Source organism: Coturnix japonica, chromosome 10, assembly GCF_054131305.1.
Source record: "Coturnix japonica strain WE chromosome 10, WE-NBRP24, whole genome shotgun sequence".
Classification (NCBI taxonomy): domain Eukaryota; kingdom Metazoa; phylum Chordata; class Aves; order Galliformes; family Phasianidae; genus Coturnix; species Coturnix japonica.
The window spans coordinates 26,298,608-26,308,639 of NC_140672.1; the positions used below are offsets into that span (position 1 = coordinate 26,298,608).

At 53.6% G+C, this 10,032-nt stretch overlaps 1 protein-coding gene across 9 annotated transcripts; it reads left to right on the forward strand.

Annotated features, from left to right (window-relative positions):
* Positions 1–859: 859 nt before the first annotated feature.
* On the forward strand, positions 860–10,032 carry LOC146759535 (protein MANBAL-like). 9 transcript variants are annotated; one of them, XM_085510740.1, is made up of 6 exons: positions 860–1,595; positions 1,970–2,029; positions 8,412–8,510; positions 8,585–8,666; positions 9,042–9,235; positions 9,675–10,032. In XM_085510740.1, exons 5-6 carry the CDS (start codon positions 9,086–9,088, stop codon positions 9,774–9,776), a joined length of 252 nt encoding a protein of 83 aa, XP_085366866.1. In that variant the 5' UTR covers positions 860–1,595; positions 1,970–2,029; positions 8,412–8,510; positions 8,585–8,666; positions 9,042–9,085; the 3' UTR covers positions 9,777–10,032. The 9 variants fall into 9 exon arrangements, 8 of the variants coding, with proteins under 8 accessions (XP_085366866.1, XP_085366862.1, XP_085366868.1 ...); XM_085510736.1 differs by having other exon boundaries at positions 8,627–8,666; XM_085510742.1 differs by lacking the exon at positions 8,585–8,666.

The window sequence follows — 10,032 nt, forward strand, 5'->3', positions numbered from 1 at the left end:
GACCCGAAATCCCCCCAAGTGACCCTAAAATGATCCCATAAGTGCCCCCAAATGGGCTGCAGCTTCCCCAGGAGAAACCCATGGCGGATGGTGTGGAAGGCTTTGCTGAAGTCAGTGCAGACCAACAGACACCAACAGCCTCAGCTGTCACCTCCCCCAGCACTCATGGATGGATCCCATCCAGCCCCATGTACTTGTGGTACTCCAGGTGGAACAGCAGGACTCTGTTTCCTCTTGAATCGTGGGGGTTTGCTCTGCTCCCCATCCCAGACAGCCAAGTCAGAGAGCAGAGAACCCATCAAGAGCCTTTTTGTCCCCCATTTTCCCTTCACATCCCTTACCCACTGCAGCCTTCGCTTCCCTGAAGCTGCTCTCCCCATACACTGCTGGAAGGGGCCTTAAAGCCACAACTACCAGCCCTGGGGCTCAGGGTTTGGTGACAGGGATGCCTCATTGGGCATTGGGGTGCATCTAAAAGGGCTTCAATCTTTGGTTCTTGGGTTCAGGCCTTTGAGAGGGGTTCACCCTTTGATTCCTTGGGGTTATACACTTTTCTGACCCATTTGGCATCACGGTTCTGCTTTTAGTTGCCCTTTCTCCCCCATTTTCCATCTCTATCTCCCTCCAGGGCTCCATAGCAGAGACACTTTGCTGCAGCCTTCATATATAAACTTCATGTATGAACTTCATATAAAAGCAGAAGAGAAGCATGCAGACCAAGCAGCATCTGAGTGCAGAATGGATGCTGCCCATCCCATCTCTCTTCCTATCTACGTCTGCTCTCACTCTGTGCTTTTCAAGGGGGGAATCTTTCCCCATCTCCAAAGCAAAGGGTCCCAAACTCCAAAAGGAAGGGGAATAATAGATATGGATTTTATTGAGGGCTTTCTTAACAACTAACAACAACCAATTGGGGGTAACATTGGCTAATGGGTTAATATGGGCTAATTACAATTAGAGGCCGTTCTTATAGGCCATGGCTGCTCTGATGAGCCATAGAATGAAAGACGACCAAGAGTAAAGACAGAAGAAAGGGAAGGAGGGACAGAGAGGCAGCAAAGCGAGGCAGTTCAGTGCTGGTAGATCCATTCACGTTCTGCTGTTGGGTGCGGATCTTCAGTCTGATGGGCCATCAGAGGTTTGTTGTTTGACAGCGACTCCTGATGACAGTCCAGACTGATTTCCAACAAGTCCAACGTGGTGGCACTCAGCTGCCTGCCAGCACTGCCCCACTGCTGTGCCTGGGGGCAGGAGCACAGGAGAGGCCCCTTCCGTGGGAACCGTGAAAGTCTTGGGAAGCTGAGTTTCTAGATGTATATCCATGGAGCATCTGCAGTGTGCACAGCAGGAAAAGACGGATCAGAGCCTTGCTGTGGTGATGCCCCTGTGTCTGCACTGGCTTGCGGCATCACCTTCCTCCTGAAGATACCATCTTCCTGATGAGAAGCAGTTACTTACAGCCCTACTCTCTTACCTCCTTTCTAAAGGGACTGACGCAGAGCCTGCTCACAGGGATGCATTTCAGCAAGGCATCTGTCGCACACTGCCCATCCTTCTGGGAGAAAGAGAGGCTTGGCAAGCAGCTGGCACTCCAGGTAAGGGCCGCCGGTAGAGCTCCATGGCTGTGGTTAGAGGTTGCTCCCCTCCCACTGCACCCAGTTCCCAGGGACTTAGGAACTTTGTCCTTTTGGGAACAAGGCCACCAAAACCAAATTCAGCAGAGATGGGATGGAATAGAACCCTTCAACGTACCTCCCTCACACAGTCCCTGCATTCCGGAGCTTGCTGTGCCTCCCTTGAGGCTCCAGGCACACCAGCAGCCTGGAGCGGGGTCCCTCCTGCAAACTGAGGTCCAGAGAGATGCACTGACTCACAGATGGCGCAATGGCATAGAGGGAGCCTCCTCGTCCTTTTGCCTCCTCTGTGCCTGCACCATGCCCAGACTTTGCCTTTCTCTCATTCTTCACAGCGCTGTCCAATCCTGGGGAAGCCCACCACAACTGGGTCTATCGCTTTCTGAGGAATCCAGGTAAGCAGCGATCTGGCAGGAGTTTATAAGCAGGAGAAACATCCTGAAAACCAGGAGCGTGCAAGTTGTGCCCATGCCGGGGGGAAGGAAAAGGGGAGAAACAGGTTCAGGTGCTGCTGAGGGGCCCTGACTCTGCCCCTGAGGAGTGGGGTCTGAGTGGGAGGGGAGAGCTCAGGGGAGCACTCCCTGCACAACATGACAGTGGTTCTTGTCCACATCACTCTTAGCAGCAACTGGTTAAACAGATGCACACACTCTCCTTCTGCTCTAATGAGTTTTGTTTAGTCAGACGACGTGTCCCAAAGGGTCACGGTGTGCCGGCCTGCGGCAGCACTACCCAGCCTCACAAGGCAAGGGTAGGTGAGTGCAAAAGAAATGTTAGAGCATGATGGAGAAGAAGGAGCAAATCTGGCAGAGCCAGAGCGTACCCAAAGCTGAGAGGCAAAATAGAGGCTCCAGAGTGCCTCGATGCGCGGTGCCTTTGGGAGTTCCCTTTGCATCCCCTGGAATCGGGGAAGCATTGCAGCCTGAGGATTTTCATTTGTTCCAGGAGGCCAACAAAATGGAAAAGAATTGTGTAGCAATGTCAGACCTCCTTGAGATTTCCATTAGGGCACGAGACAAAGCAATGACCATGTTGTTGCTCCAGGTGTGCCTGGTGCAGGGCGTGCAAACACCGAGCAAGTTAAAGTTGGTTGGAAGTTCTACCTGATACTTGCTGGAGCTTCCTTGATTCCCTATTGCTGGGGATGCTTCTGTGCTGGCTTCTTATTTACTGGTACAGGAACAGAAAGTGAGTTGTTGACCCCCATCCCCATCCTGCCCAACTCTTTTCTGTAGGGCTGCTGTGGGCCAGGAGGCGTTTCTAGTTAAAGCAGCGTAAAGAGACCAGTTAATTGTTGGCTCACACGGTCTGTGATTGACGCAGTTAGATGTTGTCATTGGCTTCAGCCCATCCTTACTGCTGGGCCAGAGACAGGCTGGGAGCTGAGGGTGGCTCTTTGCCATGCGCTGTGAGAAAGCAGAGCAGGGGCTCTCCTGTGCCCTCAGCACGTTCCTCTCTTTGCAGGCGCCGCGCTGAAGCTAAAAAATGGGCTAAACAAGTCCAGGACAATACCAGCATCTACAGCTCACAGTCAAGCTTCCTAACTGGGGGTTTCTGACAAGCCCAGCAGCCCCCGGTCCCAACAGGCATCAATGCCGCCCCCCCCCCCCCCCCCCAGGGCAGAAACAGGCATCTAAGAAAAGCAGCACTGAATTAAAAACATAAGACAATAACCTGTAACTGCTAGCTGGACCATTTTAGAAGAGGCCTCAGAGAGCACTTTGTACCTCACAAATAAAGATCATCTTAAAACATCTTAAAGCAATACTTGAGAGAGTGTGAATCACATTCACTTTCTCACACTGACTTTCACCTCCCCAGTTACGCTGTGGATGAATCACTCAGGCACATAAATGTACACCAGTCTGTACATGGTGAAATGCTGCCTGGGAAACACATGCAGTACCAAAAGTAACAGAGAGCATGGGATAGATTAAGTAGTTCCACTTCAGACAAAAGGGTCTGTCCTCCCCCGATGGGCAAATGAAAGAGCCTTTATTTGAGAAACAGACTCTATAGGAAAAGATATCAGAAGGAATGAACTCTGGGTGTAGTGCAAGAAAAGAGAAATTCATTTTGTCAACAGCAAAACTGCGGAAACATGGGTACCATGAAAACAGGCCAGGAAGCCTCTCAGGGAAGGAGGTTTCTAGTGGGACGTGGGGTTAAAGGGAAAAGAGGGGGTCACGCACTGTGGCATGGTCATGGTCAAGGACATGGACTGGATAGCCTTCAACTCTTTTCCCTTCTCTGTCCAGAGAAGGAAAAAGCAAAGCAAACCTCAAGCAAACTCCATGCACTTGATAAAGGAAGTGCTTCACCAAGGCAGCTACAACAGCATCTTCTTACTTCTAGCCCAGGATGTGCTTCTGGAGATGGCACACTGCCTCTGCTCTGATGTGGGCTCTGGGCCTTTGCCACACTGCGCTCCACCTTCGCGTGTTTTTTGGCAGGCCACAGCTCTGCTTTTTGCTCCTCTTCCTCCACTCCCTTGCGCTTTCTTGCAGCCACCGTCCTGCAGAAGGAGTGGTTGTCAACTGCAGGGGAAGGTCGTCCCCCTGTCCTGGGACCTGCTGTTCCAGAAAGCCCTCCAGCCTGGAGAGCAGCTTTCACGTAGATCTTGCCATTTGGCTCAGCACCTCTCCCTGTTAGAACCAAGAAAGGGGAAGCTGCAAGATTTAATGATTCCAGCACTACCTTCAATCTGCAAACTGGCACAGAATCACAGAATCCTCCAACTGCAAGACCTCAAGCAACATGCAGTGACAACAGTCGCAAGAAAGGACAGACAGCAAGCCTGACTAGAAAGACTGGACCCAGAACCCAGATGCCTGCTGTGTGTCTGTAGCTCTCTTCACAGCTGGGCCACACTCCACACCAGTGTCCTGCCTTCCTGCAAGGCCATGCTTCACTGCAAGCCTGTTTGCTTCAGCTTCTAGCAGAAAGGAAACAAGAAAGACGTGAAGAGCATCTCTTGGGAGGAAGATCTGAGCACAGCCAAACACAAACTTCTGCTCCTCAAGCGTACTTTCTTCCATTCATTCCCATGGTGGGAATCCAGACTCCCTGCAAGTGAAAGAAAAATGAGGCGTGGAAGGGTTATGGGCTGGTTGGAGGAAGAGCTGGAGTTGATCCAGTGTAGGGACAGAGCTTAGGAGCCCTCTCCCAATGTTCAGAGACACAAGCCAGGGCACAGGAAAGGGCACAGGGCACAGGACTCGGAGAGTTTGGGGATTGAGACATAGGAGAGAGTGAAGAAAGCTGAGGCAAGGGAAGCACTGCTCAGCTGGGGAAGAAGGCCAAGATGGAAAGCAGAAAGCAACAATGAGGGCTTGAGCAAGAAGCCACAAAGGACAGCAGAACCACCTGCAACGCTTCCTCGGAGGTGGCACCAAAGTCAACGGTCAGTATGGTCCGGATTGCAGGCACGGCCGTGCTTTCCCTTTTGTGGACAATGGAGAGGAAGGAAGGAAGCTGGAAGGGAAGGGCTTGTGCTGCATTAGAAGAGGGCTTCACCTGTGCAGGACTTGATGTATGGCAAGAGCTGGAGACGCTGCATTCCTTCAGGGTGCTTCAGCTCTATCCCTGTTTCAACGTATTGATTATTAGCTGACCATGTCTTTAGTCATTGTTAGTATCTTACCTACTTAATTTTGTGTTGAAATGTATTTTAGTTGCATTTTGCATCACTTCATTTCAAATAAAAGCCAACCAAACTTTTTAAAACTGGTGCTGCCTCTTTCAGTAGCTGCTCAAAATGTGCCTGGCTTGGGCTGGCCATCGTAGGGCGATGAAGCGGTCGGCTTCAGGTCCCTCCATGGAAATGCAGCTGCTTTTCCCCCGTTTCCCTGTTGGTGTTCTGCTCCTGTGGCCTTTCAGCCCAACTGGAACTGCTAGCAACAGACTGTGAGCATCCCCTTGCTCTGCGAGGGCTGAGAGGAAAGCAAGGGAGAGGAAGCAGGGTGGGAGGAAGAAGGGTGTCCCTGCACTCAGCCTCTTGAGCTTGTCTGTCTTCCCGGCTGACTCTTTCAGCCTTCTGATGCACCGTGTGTTGCTGTTTGCCCCGGGAAGCCCAGCTGCACGCGTGGAGGAGGACAGGCAGCTGGAGGGCTGCAGGTGAACGCGCCTCGGGCACAGAGCTGAGCCGTGAGCCGGGAGGGCCCTGAGCCGCGCGGCGCTGCTTCAGCTCCAATGGCTTCAAGCGCGCGATGGGCAGCGCTGCGTGTTTAGTGCCAGGGTGCTGCGAGGGCACGTTGCTGAGCCAGAGCCCAAAGAGGAGAGGCTGGATGCCAGGAGTGTCTGGTGGCCATTTTCAATTGGCACCTTCTTCCACAAGCCTGCACAGTGGACTCGGTACAATGAGCTACAAGGCACTGCCTCCTGCTGCCTGCATGGCAGCAAGCAGCGCTGCCGGAGGTGAAAGAGAGGATTGTTGGGCTGTGTGCAGCAAAGGACCTGGATGTGAAGGAGGGAAACCAAATATTGATGAGTGGTCATTGCATCTCAGCTGTGGGTCTGGGCTCAGCCCATGCAGCAGCACCTTGGGGGCTGGGGCTGAGCCCGGTGCCCGGGGCTGTGCTGCCTGCAGGAGGCTGCGGGGCTGTGGGGCTGGGGCAGCCGCTGTGGGTGCAGCACATGGGCATGGGGGAGGGCCGGCAGCAGGGAGGGCGTTGGGTCCGAGCACAAATCATGTTGGTCACAGCACAGGGGCTGCAGGGGATGCCAGGAGCGCAGAGCAAGGAGGGCTGGGCTGTGTGCAGGACACGGCATGAAATCTTCCCTCGGCAGCTGCTGAGCTTTTCCCCCAAGGCTCCAGACTCAGATGATGAGGCTCTGCAGTAAAGCCAGCCGGGCCATCCTGATCCTGCAGGGTTAGGAAAGGGCACAACAGAGCAGTCAGTGAGGAGCACAAGGCAGTGAAGCGCAGCACGAGCCATTGATTGCCTGCACTGATGATCTTCTGCAGCCACCTCCATTGAGATCTGCGTCCTGAGTGCGGATGGAAAGTGAAGGGAAAGGAGGAGCGGGGGATGGAGGGGCAGGAAGCGCTTGGTGCCGGCGGGAGCAGTTCCGGGCCATGGCGGCATGGTGGCGCCGGGAAGGTGATCGGAGCTGAAGGAAGGTGTGTAACATGTCCTTGCTCTGGCTGTCAGTGAGCGGGACGAGTCGGGGCTGCAGTTCTGTGCTGGTGTTTGTTGCTGGGACCGGCTGCCTGAGCAGAATGGGGGCAGCGAGAGGGAGGCTAGACAAGTGGCATCATCAGGAGCACGGCCCGGTTCTGCTGTGCTGATGGTGCTGTACGGCTGTGGGTCCCCACTGAGGGTCGGTGAGGCAGCGTGGCCCCGTGTGTGTTCCAGCACGGTGTGCGGATGTGGGATGTAATCAGAGTGAGTGGATGCAAATGGAGTCGGAGGTGTTACAAGGAGAGGCTCTGGATTGGAACAGGGAGAGCAGAGCTGGTGTGTCCCAGCAGGCAGGCGTAGTCAGGTGCCCTTTGGAGCCTGCTGTTGTTGGCGCTGAGCTCAGGAGCCCCATCAGATCAGCGTGGTGCTGCGTGCTGCGTATGGCAGCGCCAAAAGACTCCCTTGTGGAAGAAAGGGGAGGATGAAGGAGGCCGAGGGCCCTTTGCTCAGGGCCAGCTCCTCTGTGGCCTCTTGCTGCCGGAGAGAAGGGCTGCCCGCTGGGCACAGGCAGTGCCTTCTGGCTCCCGTGCCGTGCCTTGTCCTCCAGCCCCCTCCTCATACCATGTGGAACGCCAGTGCCAGCAGTGCCAGCAGTGCGTCCACCATGTTAGAACCCTGGCCATGTCACCTTGGTCACCTTGGTCACCGTTGCCCCACGCAACGCACTCGCCTCTGAGAGCTCTGGACGTTGACAGCCATGTCAGAAGCCAAGAGAGCAAGGCTGGAGGATTCCCACGATTTAGGTGGGAAGATGGAGCCGGGGACTGCAGGGTCGAAGAGGAGGAGGAGGGGGCCCGCCATGACCATCAGGTGGCAGACAGGCAAGCGAGCCCGTTCCCATCGCGCCTGGACCAGCGGCATGACCACCTCCGTGGAGCCCATGGAGGTGGATCCACCTCCAGATGAGCCCATGGAGGTGGATCTGCCTCCGGATGAACCCATGGAGGTGGATCCGCCTCCAGATGAGCCCATGGAGGTGGATCCGCCTCCAGATGAGCCCATGGAGGTGGATCTGCCCGTGGCACAGCTGGCCTGGCACCACACCACCGTGCCAGGCCCCACATCCTTACCATCTCAGCTCTGCCATCACTGGTCCAGGCGCTGGGCTCCTTACCGTCTGCGTGGCCCCCGCCCCCGGCATTAGCCGGGTGGCTTCATTTAACATCAGCTCCTCCTTTGAGATCTCTGCGGGCCCCCGGTTCCATCTGAACCCTATTTCTATTGTGGATTTTAGTGTTAAGTTTAGTTGTAGTTTTAGGAGTAGGTTATTGTTTGCGTTTTTTAGTTAGGAGTAGGTTATTGTTCACGTTTTAGTGTTAGTAGATGATTGTTCCTGTTTTAGAGTTAGCTGTAGGTTACTGTTCATGTTTTAGTGTTAGGTGTAGGTTTCTGTTCCTGTTTTAGAGTTAGGCATAGGTTAGTGTTCGTACTTAGAGTTAGGTGGGGTCCTACCAGCAGATGGCAGCAAACAGCGCTCACTCGGTAAGCACACATCTGCTTTCTCACCCAATGACATGCTTGCTGCTTCATGAGTGCAGAGGTCTGTGACATCTCCGAGGGATGGGATTTGCATCTTGTGACTTTTCTGTTGCAGATTGTCGAGGAGCAGAGCGTGAGTGGCTGTGAAATGCAATTGGGCTTCATGGAAACAGTCCGGAGCTGTGTCTGGAGCTTCCTGCGTGGCCATTGTAAGGTAGGTGTGCCTTACTGTAAGCGTGTGCTGAAGCAGTGTTGGTTAAGCACAGCTCACTCCTCTGTCTTCAACAGATCAGCTTTCTGCGCACTTTATTTCTGTGTCTGGCGTTGTAGAGCACAGCAGCAGCAAGACAGCAAACACGTCCACAACCAGGTACGTGAACATGGGAAACTTTAATTCTGTGAATAATACTGGTATTAATAAGGCAGTGGTCACGCATGTGTGATGGAGCTCAGGGATAGGTTTATTCTTGTCTGTTAAGCTCTTCCCTTATTTGATGTCCACCCGTCCTCTCTTGCTTCTCTTCGCCCCACCTGCAAGTGCAGCAGTACTGAAGGCTGAGGGCTCTTTTCCTAGGCAGGCGGGCAAAGGCAACTGAAATGCAAGTTTGCTGTCCCTCTGTTCTCGGGTCAGTAGGCCCTGGATATCTTCCCAGCACCTCTCTAAGTCAGCCTGGAAATGTTTGCTCGCAGGAAGTAACCCCATTGCAGTGCCTGAAACTAATGATGCCTTTTTCCCCCCTTACAGCACGCAGCCTCTGTGAGAGCAGTGGAGCAGCAGCTGTCTGCGCTATGGCTGCTGAACTGCATTTCTCACCACCTGAGATCCCTGAGCCCACGATATTGGAGAACATGCTGCGCTACAGACTCTTGTTTGGAGCCCCTTTCCAGCTCCTGTGTGTGCTGGCCATCATCCTGCCAGCTTCCAAGTCCCCAAAGGCAGTAAGTAGCGCTGTGTGAGATTGATAGGAATGCTCAGGCAGTCGGCTGGGAGGGAACTGTCTGTAGCTGTTGCCTACGGCAGTGTGCCCCGGCACTGCTGAGAGTGCTGCACTTGGTTCTGTCCTTCCTTCCGCACGCCAGCAGCCTTGAGGTGCCAGCTCATTCTATCCTGCAGCTGCTGCTGCGCCCTATGAGCTGCCAGGCAGAGGGTCCACCCTCCCAGCATGGACCACCTTGCTAGAGAGGACTTTAGGCTCTGGTTTGCATGGGTTTTTTGGGAACTTGACAGATGTGGAGTTTCTAATGTGCCCTGAGGTCAGGAAGGCGATTTCCTGTGCTGGTCTCCCAAAGCTGCTCGGTCAGGTGACTTGAGCTCCCAAAGCAGTTGTCAGCCAGTTGTTAGAAAGCTCCCTGACTGTTTCCCAATTGCTTCTTGCAGGACTCAGAGGGTTTTGAGTCTAAGACGTGGGAGATGGTGAAGAAACCCAAGGCAAGTGCTGCTCAGCTGAGAAGCAAGAAGGAAAGCAAAAAGAAACAATAAGGGCTTGAGCAGGAAGGCACAAAGGATAGCAGAATCACCTGGAATGCTTCCTCAGAGGTGCACCAAAGGACACACACTGCGTGGTCTGGTTTTCAGGCCTGGCCGTGCTTTCCCTTTCATGGACTGCGGAGAGGAACTAAGGAAGCTTTGTCTTTAGTCATTACCAGTATCCCAACTATTTGATTTCATATTGAAATGTACTTTTGATGCATTTAGCATCTCTCTATTGCAAATAAAAGTGAAACAAACATTTGAA

What these genes read in the sequence shown, in the direction of transcription:
- LOC146759535 (XM_085510735.1), top strand. Translation starts at nt 8,276, where the DNA reads ATGGCAGCAAACAGCGCTCACTCG. An exon ending in CAGCAAACAGCGCTCACTCG is followed by an intron (nt 8,300 to 8,411) that starts GTAAGCACACAT and finishes TTTCTGTTGCAG; the next exon opens with ATTGTCGAGGAGCAGAGCGT. An exon ending in TCCTGCGTGGCCATTGTAAG is followed by an intron (nt 8,511 to 8,626) that starts GTAGGTGTGCCT and finishes CTGGCGTTGTAG; the next exon opens with AGCACAGCAGCAGCAAGACA.